This window comes from Thalassophryne amazonica, chromosome 17, assembly GCF_902500255.1.
Source record: "Thalassophryne amazonica chromosome 17, fThaAma1.1, whole genome shotgun sequence".
NCBI classification, from domain to species: Eukaryota; Metazoa; Chordata; class Actinopteri; order Batrachoidiformes; family Batrachoididae; genus Thalassophryne; species Thalassophryne amazonica.
The window spans coordinates 9,061,611-9,075,381 of record NC_047119.1 but is presented as its reverse complement, the minus strand read 5'-3'; the positions used below and the strand labels follow the sequence as shown (position 1 = coordinate 9,075,381).

General features: G+C 40.2%; 1 protein-coding gene across 1 annotated transcript in view; it reads left to right on the top strand.

Annotated features, from left to right (window-relative positions):
- Window positions 1-13,771, top strand: part of LOC117529027 (electrogenic sodium bicarbonate cotransporter 1-like) — a 112,423-nt gene that overhangs the window by 79,224 nt on the left and 19,428 nt on the right. Inside the window, exons 14-16 of the mRNA XM_034191717.1 lie at window positions 3,247-3,509; window positions 3,984-4,030; window positions 5,847-6,032. Of these exons, the coding sequence (XP_034047608.1) occupies window positions 3,247-3,509; window positions 3,984-4,030; window positions 5,847-6,032 (496 nt within the window). The remainder of the gene's footprint in view (window positions 1-3,246; window positions 3,510-3,983; window positions 4,031-5,846; window positions 6,033-13,771) is intronic.

The following is a 13,771-nucleotide window of genomic DNA, read 5'->3' as shown; positions in this document are numbered from 1 at the left end:
GTCTTTATGTCTGTAAGACAATCCTGCAGTTTAGCTAATTGGTGTGTGTCCTCTGGCTTCATGGATAGATAAAGCTGGGTATCATCTGCGTAACAATGAAAATTTAAGCAATACCGTCTAATAATACTGCCTAAGGGAAGCATGTATAAAGTGAATAAAATTGGTCCTAGCACAGAACCTTGTGGAACTCCATAATTAACATTAGTCTGTGAAGAAGATTCCCCATTTACATGAACAAATTGTAATCTATTAGACAAATATGATTCAAACCACCGCAGCGCAGTGCCCTTAATACCTATGGCATGCTCTAATCTCTGTAATAAAATTTTATGGTCAACAGTATCAAAAGCAGCACTGAGGTCTAACAGAACAAGCACAGAGATGAGTCCACTGTCCGAGGCCATAAGAAGATCATTTGTAACCTTCACTAATGCTGTTTCTGTACTATGATGAATTCTAAAACCTGACTGAAACTCTTCAAATAGACCATTCCTCTGCAGATGATCAGTTAGCTGTTTTACAACTACCCTTTCAAGAATTTTTTGAGAGAAAAGGAAGGTTGGAGATTGGCCTATAATTAGCTAAGATAGCTGGGTCAAGTGATGGCTTTTTAAGTAATGGTTTAATTACTGCCACCTTAAAAGCCTGTGGTACATAGCCAACTAACAAAGATAGATTGATCATATTTAAGATCGAAGCATTAAATAATGGTAGGGCTTCCTTGAGCAGCCCGGTAGGAATGGGGTCTAATAAACATGTTGATGGTTTGGATGAAGTAACTAATGAAAATAACTCAGACAGAACAATCGGAGAGAAAGAGTCTAACCAAATACTGGCATCACTGAAAGCAGCCAAAGATAACGATACGTCTTTGGGATGGTTATGAGTAATTTTTTTCTCTAATAGTTAAAATTTTGTTAGCAAAGAAAGTCATGAAGTCATTACTAGTTAAAGTTAATGGAATACTCAGCTCAATAGAGCTCTGACTCTTTGTCAGCCTGGCTACAGTGCTGAAAAGAAACCTGGGGTTGTTCTTATTTTCTTCAATTAGTGATGAGTAGAAAGATGTCCTAGCTTTACTGAGGGCTTTTTTATAGAGCAACAGACTCTTTTTCCAGGCTAAGTGAAGATCTTCTAAATTAGTGAGACGCCATTTCCTCTCCAACTTACGGGTTATCTGCTTTAAGCTACGAGTTTGTGAGTTATACCACGGAGTCAGGCACTTCTGATTTAAAGCTCTCTTTTTCAGAGGAGCTACAGCATCCAAAGTTGTCTTCAATGAGGATGTAAAACTATTGACGAGATACTCTATCTCACTTACAGTGTTTAGGTAGCTACTCTACACTGTGTTGGTATATGGCATTAGAGAACATAAAGAAGGAATCATATCCTTAAACCTAGTTACAGCGCTTTCTGAAAGACTTCTAGTGTAATGAAACTTATTCCCCACTGCTGGGTAGTCCATCAGAGTAAATGTAAATGTTATTAAGAAATGATCAGACAGAAGGGAGTTTTCAGGGAATACTGTTAAGTCTTCTATTTCCATACCATAAGTCAGAACAAGATCTAAGATATGATTAAAGTGGTGGGTGGACTCATTTACATTTTGAGCAAAGCCAATAGAGTCTAATAATAGATTAAATGCAGTGTTGAGGCTGTCATTCTCAGCATCTGTGTGGATGTTAAAATCGCCCACTATAATTATCTTATCTGAGCTAAGCACTAAGTCAGACAAAAGGTCTGAAAATTATCTTATCTGAGCTAAGCACTAAGTCAGACAAAAGGTCTGAAAATTCACAGAGAAACTCACAGTAACGACCAGGTGGACGATAGATAATAACAAATAAAACTGGTTTTTGGGACTTCCAATTTGGATGGACAAGACTAAGAGTCAAGCTTTCAAATGAATTAAAGCTCTGTCTGGGTTTTTGATTAATTAATAAGCTGGAATGGAAGATTGCTGCTAATCCTCCTCCCCGGCCCGTGCTACGAGCATTCTGACAGTTAGTGTGACTCGGGGGTGTTGACTCATTTAAACTAACATATTCATCCTGCTGTAACCAGGTTTCTGTAAGGCAGAATAAATCAATATGTTGATCAATTATTATATCATTTACCAACAGGGACTTAGAAGAGAGAGACCTAATGTTTAATAGACCACATTTAACTGTTTTAGTCTGTGGTGCAGTTGAAGGTGCTATATTATTTTTTCTTTTTGAATTTTTATGCTTAAATAGATTTTTGCTGGTTAATGGTGGTCTGGGAGCAGACACCGTCTCTACGGGGATGGGGTAATGAGGGGATGGCAGGGGGAGAGAAGCTGCAGAGAGGTGTGTAAGACTACAACTCTGCTTCCTGGTCCCAACCCTGGATAGTCACGGTTTGGAGGATTTAAGAAAATTGGCCAGATTTCTAGAAATGAGAGTAGGAGAAACATGTCTTGACTGTCCCATTTTCCTCAGGCTTTCAAAGAGAAAAGCATGTTCAACAGGTGCTGGCTTCATCCTTAAATAGGGGACACCTGATTCACACCTGTTTGTTCCACAAAAATGATGAACTCACTGACTGAATGCCACACTACTATTATTGTGAACACCCCCTTTTCTACTTTTTTTTTTTACTAATAGCCCAATTTCATAGCCTTAAGAGTGTGCATATCATCAATGCTTGGTCTTGTTGGATTTGTGAGAATCTACTGAATCTCTTGGTACCTTGTTTCCCATGTAAAAATAAGAAATATACTCAAAACCTGGATTCATCTTTTTAGTCACATAGCACTACTATTATTCTGAACACTACTGTAGATGTGATTTCTTTCTTTGCTACAGAGGAACCAACCTGAATGAATAACTGCTCTATGTGTGATGATTCACCAATATATTTATGTTTGTGCCAGGGACTGTATCATTTCACAAGGTGCCTCGATGATAAATCTAACTAACTAACTAACTAGCAAGTGTCACTGACTCCGCAACCAGGCATTTCAGTCATGGAAACACTGGGAGGAGACAGAATCTAAGACCTACGTCATTGTCTTTTCAGAACTGTAGTGAGGAGTAATAAATATTTACTTTGATAAAAGGCGTTAAAATAATTACACAAGAGATATTTACAGATCTGTCGAGTCACCTTGAATGTCACAGAATTCAGGTTGAGCAAGAGTACTGGCATCTTTGAAGTGTTACAACAGTCTGAAGAGATTCGGAATACATTTCCATACAATTAACTGCACCTTCTTTTCTTCAGAGACAACGGCTTTGATTACCTGGAGTTCCGGTTGTGGATCGGGCTGTGGTCGGGTTTATTCTGTCTGGTGCTGGTCGCCACAGATGCCAGCTTTCTGGTGCAATATTTCACACGTTTCACAGAAGAAGGCTTTTCTGCCCTCATCAGCTTCATCTTCATCTATGATGCCTTCAAAAAGATGATAAAGCTCGCCCACCACAACCCAATTAATTCTGGATATGATCCCGACTTTGTTACCCGCTACGACTGTCGCTGCATGCCTGGTATGTAGTTTTTGTTTATAATTCAACAGGAGTTTTTAGGGCTGACGTCATGAAACTAGATTACATACATGGTTGGCTACACTTGATAGATAGAGCTTCCCTAAGAGCTCCTCATTGTCCACTGTGTTGTCAAATCTGGGTATCAATGGCAAATGAGAGCAGAACAGTAATGTTTGTTCCCTCCCAGTTTGGCAGGGATTCTAGAATTGTACATTAAACAAAGTTTTCAATTTACTTTGGCTGTGTTTATACTGGAACTAAAATCATGATACTAGTACGTGTTGAACCGTAGATACCACTGTTTGTTTTCTCAACAGCCCTATCGGTTTCTGTGCCACGGGTGACTTGGGAGGATTATGATAGATCGGAACGAGAGTGTTGACATGGTTACAAATTTGTAGGTGATACTGCAAGTACAACAAGTGGTAGTATTTTACTGATTGTGTTTTTGTTTTTTTTGTTTTTTTCCCACAGGGAACTCATCACTACCCTTGAAACCCTGGGCAAACAGTAGTGAATTGGTATGTACTGTTCCAGTTCTTTATTAAACTGAGTCATAAGCATAGACTGAACACTGGACCATCCCTCCTTGACATCATACATAGGTTTTCTGAAGAGCAGGTTTGACACCTTCAGAAAACCCAAAAACGTGGCTTGGTTTTGTATATGTCACCATCTTGGCAGTGTCTGTCTCTGCCTAACTCCAGGCCAATGCATAAATAGGTAAACGGGTAGCGAGAGAGTAGGCAAGACTGGTCTGACCGAGTGGGATGAATGAAGCCCAAACACACCCACCTCAAAGTTACCAAATTTGGTATGAAATGAAATGAAAGACTTATTAAAACCCTGCTAATGAGTCTTTCATTGGATTCAGGTGTGTTGGAACAGGGAGACAACTAAGAGTGTCAGGAAGGTAGATCTCGAGGACCGAATTTGGCCACCCCTGCCTTAAACCATTTGAGTTTGTCAACTTAAATAAAATAATTTTCAAAAATAGAATTTTTAAAGTATTAGTAACTTAACAATTCATAGTTAATTAAACTTATGTAAATCTAGTTTGTTTTCAATAAAAAAGTGACAAATTTCTGCCTAAAAAAATTGCATTACCTTTTGGATTAAATTTTGATGCATTCTTTGGTTTACTTGTTGTTATGACTCCGCCCATTTGCTTCCCTCGGGACGCAACCTCACGATCCCCGGCATGGAAGCCGGACTCTCTAACCAGAAGGCTAAAACCCAGGACTCTGGCCTTGTGACCAGAGAATCCTTTTGAGCTGTTGGGAGTGAGGTTTACTAACTACATATGCACAGTGACACCTGCTGGCCTCCGTTAGATGAACTCAATTAAAATGAGTCAATGGAATGCACTGGAAATACATCACCAACACTTAAATGCCCCAAAACTTTAAATGCACTTAAAGGAACTGAGTTGTTATGACAACAATTCATTTTTGAGTTAGTTTAATTAATGTAAATGAGTGACGATAACATTTTTCAAAGTTTGAGTTACATTAACTTAATTATTGCATTAAAATGGAGTGTTCGGTTTAACAGTGTGCGCATGGGTTTTAGTCTTGTGGTTAGAGCACCTGCCTCCTATCTCGGGGACTGTGAGTTTGAGCCAAATGAGGGACGAAGTGACGCAGGTTACATTAACATACAAATTAAAAAATATAAAATTATCACTCAGCAGAAATTCTGAAACACAGACTTATTTGATGGCCATATTATCTCGCATATTTGTAATAGAATAGTCAAACAACAAATTCACTTGTGACCACAGCAACTACACTGAAAAAAGAACCAACATAAAACGTTGTTTCAGTTGGTAACATCTAAATGAATTAAGTTGTTTGAACTTAGGTTTTTAAGTTTGAGTTGATCTAACTTATGAAATTAAGTTCAAACAACTTAATTTATTTAGATGTTACCAACTGATTCATTTAAGTCGGTTCAACTATTCCCTTTTTTCAGTGTGGAACCCTCTGCTGGCAGGTGGACCGAGCACCCATTATCTGTCATTTGAAGTGACTCCGCCCCTAATATTCATAACTTTATAGCTTAAAATAACTTAAAAACTCATCCCATACAACTGTCATGAACAGAGAAACTAACTACAGACACCAAAACCCTTTTTTGTACCAAATACAGGATTCCATAGAGATTGACTCACTTTTGGAGTCAGCCTCAAGTGGCCATTCAATGAACTGCAGATTTTGGCACTTACCTTTTGGTCATAAGACATGGATTCAGAATTTGAAACTGTTTCATTTAATGTCATAGCTTTTTTTTTTTTTTTTAAATCATTTATGGACTTATGTTTTTTGTTTTTCCCAGCAAGCAAATGCAACCTGGGCATCTCTGACAAAGCATCAGTGTTTGGAATACAAAGGGATTCTGGTTGGAGATGCTTGTGACTACGTGCCTGACGTCACCCTGATGTCCTTCATTTTGTTCTTTGGCACTTACACTTGCTCCATGGCCCTGAAGAAGTTCAAGACCAGTCGGTTCTTTCCCACCACAGTGAGTGTCGCTGGACATGTAGCACAGGCGGTCTTCAGTGCTCCTCTGGCTCATTTTAGATCTTTAGTGTTCATGAAAAAACACTTAAACTTGGCCATCAATAAGATTCCCTGCAGGAAAGATAGATTTCACACTCTTAACAGTGTTTGAGGAGAAGGAGAAGCTCGTGAGCCATCAAGAGGATGAGTGGACTTGTTGCTGCAGAAATACTAAAGTTGAAATCCCATCAAAGTAGCAACAATCCCCAAATTGCTTTAAGAAAATCCATAGAGGTTCTCGCTATTTTAACACAAACATAAATTTGACCTGTCAGTTATTTTATCTGCTGTTCTCAGGATTTTTCAAAATCCTCTCGGCAAAGCTTTATCGCACAAACCGCATCTCCACCAAGGAGCAACACTCTGCTTGTGTTCTGAAGTAAAGAAGGATGTTTGGAAGTACTTGTGATGCTTCCTACTACTGCATGCTGAGGGAACATCAAGAGCAACAATGCAGCTGTTTGGGATGTTTTATTGACCATGATCCAGCATGCAGGTGTCTCAGGCCCCATATAGTCCATGAGCCAGTCATCAATTTTTACCTAATCGGTACCACTGAAGGTGACTAAACGACACTTAGAATCCAGCCTCAGTCTACCATGGCCTACACAAAAATGTATGATAGCCAAAAAACTATATCATATAATTTGTCTGATCATAACAATTCCAAAAAGGTATAGTTTGGACTATCTATGATGGAATGTTCTGGGGTTATGGGGTAAAAACAGCAAAAATGGTCACAAAGGTCAATTTCAGTTTGTACAGGGGTCAAAAGTTAAAGTTGCTAAAATTCAGTAAAAAAATTATGCAAATTATTGTTTGGGTTAATAGGGTTCTAATAAGGAATAGTTTGCACCATCTGTCATGCTTAGTTATCATGTTACAGGGTAACATATGTCACATGTCACACTTATTCACACATTATTCACTTTGTGTGTTTTTAGGAATCCGCTAGCTTAGCGCAGCTACTAGCTCTTAGCCGGTTTAGCATGGCAGCTTCTCCTGTCTCTCCCGCACTTTTCTGCGCTGGGTGTGAAATGTTTAATTATTCCTCAGCCTCCTTTAGCAGTAATGGTACTTCTAATAAGTGTAGCTTATTCGTAGCTTTGGAGGCTAGGCTGGGCAAATTGGAGACTCGGCTCCGCACCTTGGAAAATCCTACAGCTAGTCAGGCCCCTGTAGTCGGTGCGGACCAAGGTAGCTTAGCCGCCGTTAGCTGTCCCCCAGCAGATCCCGAGCATCAGGGAAAGCAGGCTGGCTGGATGACTGTGAGGAAGAAGCGTAGTCCTAAACACAAGTCGCCTGTACACCACCAACCCGTTCACATTTCTAACCGTTTTTCCCCACTCGGCGACACACCCGCCGAGGAACAAACTCTGGTTATTGGCGACACCAGCAACCATAGTCAAATGTCTTCCGGGGGCCAGAGCAGGCGACATTGAAGGAAATTTGAAACTGCTGGCTAAGGCTAAGCGTAAATTTGGTAAGATTGTAATTCACGTCGGCAGTAATGACACCCGGTTACGCCAATCGGAGGTCACTAAAATTAATATTGAATCGGTGTGTAACAATGTCGGACTCTGTAGTTTTCTCTGGGCCCCTCCCCAATCGGACCGGGAGTGACATGTTTAGCCGCATGTTCTCCTTGAATTGCTGGCTGTCTGAGTGGTGTCCAAAAAATGAGGTGGGCTTTGTAGATAATTGGCAAAGCTTCTGGGGAAAACCTGGTCTTGTTAGGAGAGACGGCATCCATCCCACTTTGGATGGAGCAGCTCTCATTTCTAGAAATCTGGCCAATTTTATTAAACCCTCCAAACCGTGACTATCCAGAGTTGGGACCAGGAAGCAGAGTTGTAGTCTTACACACCTCTCTGCAGCTTCTCCCCCCTGCCATCCCCCCAATATCCCATACCCATAGAGACGGTGCCTGCTCCCAGACCACCAACAACCAGTAAAAATCTATTTAAGCATAAAAATTCAAAAAGAAAAAATAATATAGCACCTTCAACTGCACCACAGACTAAAACAGTTAAATGTGGTTTATTAAATATTAGGTCTCTCTCTTCTAAGTCCCTGTTAGTAAATGATATAATAATTGATCAACATTTTGATTTATTCTGCCTTACAGAAACCTGGTTACAGCAGGATGATTATGTTAGTTTAAATGAGTCAACACTCCCGAGTCACACAAACTGTCAGAATGCCCGAAGCATGGGTCAAGGAGGAGGATTAGCAGCAATCTTCCACTCCAGCTCAAAGACCCAGACAGAGCTTTAATTCATTTGAAAGCTTGACTCTTAGTCTTGTCCATCCAAATTGGAAGTCTCAAAAACCAGTTTTATTTGTTGTTATCTATCGTCCACCTGGTCGTTACTGTGAGTTTCTCTGTGAATTTTCAGACCATTTGTCTGACTTAGTGCTTAGCTCAGATAAGATAATTATAGTGGGTGATTTTAACATCCACATAGATGCTGAGAATGACAGCCTCAACACTGCATTTAATCTATTATTAGATTCAGTTGGCTTCGCTCAAAATGTAAATGAGCCCACCCACCACTTTAATCATACTTTAGATCTTGTTCTGACATAAGGCATAGAAATCGAAGACTTAACAGTATTCCCTGAAAACCCCCTGTTGTCTGATCATTTCTTAATATCATTTACATTTACTTTAATGGACTACCCAGCAGTGGGAAATAAGTTTCATTACAGTAGAAGTCTTTGTGAAAGCGCTGTAACTAGGTTTAAGGATATGATTCCTTCTTTGTTATGTTCTTTAATGCCATATACCAACACAGTGCAGAGTAGCTACCTAAACTCTGTGAGTGAGATAGATTATCTCGTCAATAGTTTTACATCCTCAGTGAGCACAACTTTGGATGCTGTAGCTCCTCTGAAAAAGACAGCCTTAAATCAGAAATAACTTGACTCCGTAGTAGTATAACCCACAAACTCGCAGCTTAAAGTAGATAACCCGTAAGCTGGAGAGGAAATGGCGTCTCACTAATTTAGAAGATCTTCATTTAGCCTGGAAAAAGAGTCTGTTGCTCTATAAAAAGCCCTCCGTAAAGCTAGGACATCTTACTATTCATCACTAATTGAAGAAAATAAGAGCAACCCCAGGTTTCTTTTCAGCACTGTAGCCAGGCTGACAAAGAGTCAGAGCTCTATTGAGCCGAGTATTCCTTTAACTTTAACTAGTAATGACTTCATGACTTTGCTAATAAAATTTTAACTATTAGAGAAAAAATTATTCATAACCATCCCAAAGACATATCTTTATGTTCGGCTGCCTTCAGTAATGCTGGTATTTGGCTAGACTCTTTCTCTCCGCTTATTCTGTCTGAGTTATTTTCATTAGTTACTTCCTCCAAACCAGCAACATGTCTATTAGACCCCATTCCTACCAGGCTGCTCAAGGAAGCCCTACCATTAGTTAATGCTTCGATCTTAAATATGATCAATCTATCTTTATTAGTTGGCTATGTACCACAGGCTTTTAAAGTGGCAGTAATTAAACCATTACTTAAAAAGCCATCACTTGACCCAGCTATCTTAGCTAATTATAGGCCAATCTCCAACCTTCCTTTTCTCTCAAAAATTCTTGAAAGGGTAGTTGTAAAACAGCTAACTGATCATCTGCAGAGGAATGGTCTATTTGAAGAGTTTCAGTCAGGTTTCAGAATTCATCATAGTACAGAAACAGCATTAGTGAAGGTTACAAATGATCTTCTTATGGCCTCAGACAGTGGACTTATCTCTGTGCTTGTCCTGTTAGACCTCAGTGCAGTTTTTGATACTGTTGACCATACAATTTTATTACAGAGATTAGAGCATGCCATAGGTATTAAAGGCACTGCGCTGCAGTGGTTTGAATCATATTTATCTAATAGATTACAATTTGTTCATGTAAATGGGGAATCTTCTTCACAGACTAAGGTTAATTATGGAGTTCCACAAGGTTCTGTGCTAGGACCAATTTTATTCACTTTATACATGCTTCCCTTAGGCAGTATTATTAGAAAGCATTGCTTAAATTTTCATTGTTATGCAGATGATACTCAGCTTTATCTATCCATGCAGCCAGAGGACACACACCAATTAGCTAAACTGCAGGATTGTCTTACAGACATAAAGACATGGATGACCTCTAATTTCCTGCTTTTAAATTCAGATAAAACTGAAGTTATTGTACTTGGCCCCACAAATCTGAGAAACATGGTGTCTAACCAGATCCTTACTCTGGATGGCATTACCCTGACCTCTAGTAATACTGTGAGAAATCTTGGAGTCATTTTTGTTCAGGATATGTCCTTCAATGCGCATAGTAAACAAATATGTAGGACTGCTTTTTTGCATTTGCGCAATATCTCTAAAATCAGAAAGGTCTTGTCTCAGAGTGATGCTGAAAAACTAATTCATGCATTTATTTCCTCTAGGCTGGACTATTGTAATTCATTATTATCAGGTTGTCCTAAAAGTTCCCTGAAAAGCCTTCAGTTAATTCAAAATGCTGCAGCTAGAATACTGACAGGGACTAGAAGGAGAGAGCATATTTCACCCATATTGGCCTCTCTTCATTGGCTTCCTGTTAATTCTAGAATAGAATTTAAAATTCTTCTTCTTACTTATAAGGTTTTGAATAATCAGGTCCCATCTTATCTTAGGGACCTCATAGTACCATATCACCCCAATAGAGCGCTTCGCTCTCAGACTACAGGCTTACTTGTAGTTCCTAGGGTTTGTAAGAGTAGAATGGGAGGCAGAGCCTTCAGCTTTCAGGCTCCTCTCCTCTGGAACCAGCTCCCAATTCAGATCAGGGAGACAGACACCCTCTCTACTTTTAAGATTAAGCTTAAAACTTTCCTTTTTGAAAAAGCTTATAGTTAGGGCTGGATCAGGTGACCCTGAACCATCCCTTAGTTATGCTGCTATAGACTTAGACTGCTGAAGGGTTTCCCATGATGCACCCAGTGTTTCTTTTTATTCACCTCTTTTTGCTCTGTATGCACCACTCTGCTTTTAATCATTAGTGATTGATCTCTGCTCCCCTCCACAGCATGTCTTTTTCCTGATTCTCTCCCCTCAGCCCCAACCAGTCCCAGCAGAAGACTGCCCCTCCCTGAGCCTGGTTCTGCTGGAGGTTTCGTCCTGTTAAAAGGGAGTTTTTCCTTCCCACTGTCGCCAAGTGCTTGCTCATATGGGGTTGTTTTGACCGTTGGGGTTTTTCCAGAATTAATGTATGGTTTTTGCCTTACAATATAAAGCGCCTTGGGGCAACTGTTTGTTGTGATTTGGCGCTATATAAATAAAATTGATTTGATTTTGATTTGACATGTCATAGAATCCAATAGATGTTGACCTTGTTTGACCTTTACCTTGGAGACCAAACATTCAACAGAGTCAAAACTATTCCATTTATTAATCCTTTTATTCCAACCAATAATTTGCATCATTCTGTACTGAAATTGGAGCAACTTTAACTTTTGACCCCTGTACAAACTGAAACTGACCTTTGGACTATCTGTGATGGAATGTTTTGGAGTTATGGGGTAAAAACAGCAAAAAAAGTGTGGCAAACTATACCTTTTTGGAATCATTATGACCAGACAAGTAATGTGATATAGTTTTCAACATGATTGGAGCATTTTTAAAGTTTGACCTCTGTGTAATTCTTCACTGACCCCTACCTGGCTACAGCTACCACCCTGAGATTGTTATCATACATTTTTGTGTAGGCCATGATACACTGAGGCTGGATTCTAAGTGTTGTTTAGTCACCTGAAGTGGTACCAAAAACCTGCTTGGCCCATGGACTACTATATATATATATATATATATATACACTCAACAAAAATATAAATGCAACACTTTTGGTTTTGCTCCCATTTTGTATGAGATGAACTCAAAGATCTAAAACTTTTTCCACATACACAATATCACCATTTCCCTCAAATATTGTTCACAAACCAGTCTAAATCTGTGATAGTGAGCACTTCTCCTTTGCTGAGATAATCCATCCCACCTCACAGGTGTGCCATATCAAGATGCTGATTAGACACCATGATTAGTGCACAGGTGTGCCTTAGACTGCCCACAATAAAAGGCCACTCTGAAAGGTGCAGTTTTGTTTTAATGGGGGGGGATACCAGTCAGTATCTGGTGTGACCACCATTTGCCTCATGCAGTGCAACACATCTCCTTCGCATTGAGTTGATCAGGTTGTCAATTGTGACCTGTGGAATGTTGGTCCACTCCTCTTCAATGGCTGTGCGAAGTTGCTGGATATTGGCAGGAACTGGTACACGCTGTCGTATACGCCGGTCCAGAGCATCCCAAACATGCTCAATGGGTGACATGTCCGGTGAGTATGCCGGCCATGCAAGAACTGGGACATTTTCAGCTTCCAAGAATTGTGTACAGATCCTTGCAACATGGGGCTGTGCATTATCCTGCTGCAACATGAGGTGATGTTCTTGGATGTATGACACAACAATGGGCCTCAGGATCTCGTCACGGTATCTCTGTGCATTCAAAATGCCATCAATAAAATGCACCTGTGTTCTTCGTCCATAACAGACGTCTGCCCATACCATAACCCCACCGCCACCATGGGCCACTCGATCCACAACATTGACATCAGAAAACCGCTCACCCACACGACGCCACACACACTGTCTGCCATCTGCCCTGGACAGTGTGAACCGGGATTCATCCATGAAGAGAACACCTCTCCAATGTGCCAAACGCCAGCGAATGTGAGCATTTGCCCACTCAAGTCGGTTACTACGACAAACTGGAGTCAGGTCGAGACCCTGATGAGGACGACGAGCATGCAGATGAGCTTCCCTGAGACGGTTTCTGACAGTTTGTGCAGAAATTCTTTGGTTATGCAAACCGATTGTTTCAGCAGCTGTCCGAGTGGCTGGTCTCAGACGATCTTGGAGGTGAACATGCTGGATGTGGAGGTCCTGGGCTGGTGTGGTTACACGTGGTCTGCGGTTGTGAGGCTGGTTGGATGTACTGCCAAATTCTCTGAAACACCTTTGGAGACGGCTTATGGTAGAGAAATGAACATTCAATACACGAGCAACAGCTCTGGTTGATATTCCTGCTGTCAGCATGCCAATTGTACGCTCCCTCAAATCTTGCGACATCTGTGGCATTGTGCTGTGTGATAAAACTGCACCTTTCAGAGTGGCCTTTTATTGTGGACAGTCTAAGGCACACCTGTGCACTAATCATGGTGTCTAATCAGCATCTTGATATGGCACACCTGTGAGGTGGGATGGATTATCTCAGCAAAGGAGACGTGCTCACTATCACAGATTTAGACTGGTTTGTGAAAAATATTTGAGGGAAATGGTGATATTGTGTATGTAGAAAAAGTTTTAGATCTTTGAGTTCATCTCATACAAAATGGGAGCAAAACCAAAAGTGTTGCGTTTATATTTTTGTTGCGTGTATATAACAATTTATCATTGTTGACACCAGAAAAAAAGCGATGTGAGAGGGCCGATTTATTTTATTTTTTCTTAGAAACAGGTACATATGTCATTTCAAAACCTGAAAAACGGTACATACAGCATCTGCATACCAAGTGAGGAACTGAAAATATCAGCTATTTTTAAAATAAATCTTGTTTCCATACAGTCAGTGTGCTGCACGCTAGTAGTGTGATAAAACATGCATACTGGGCCT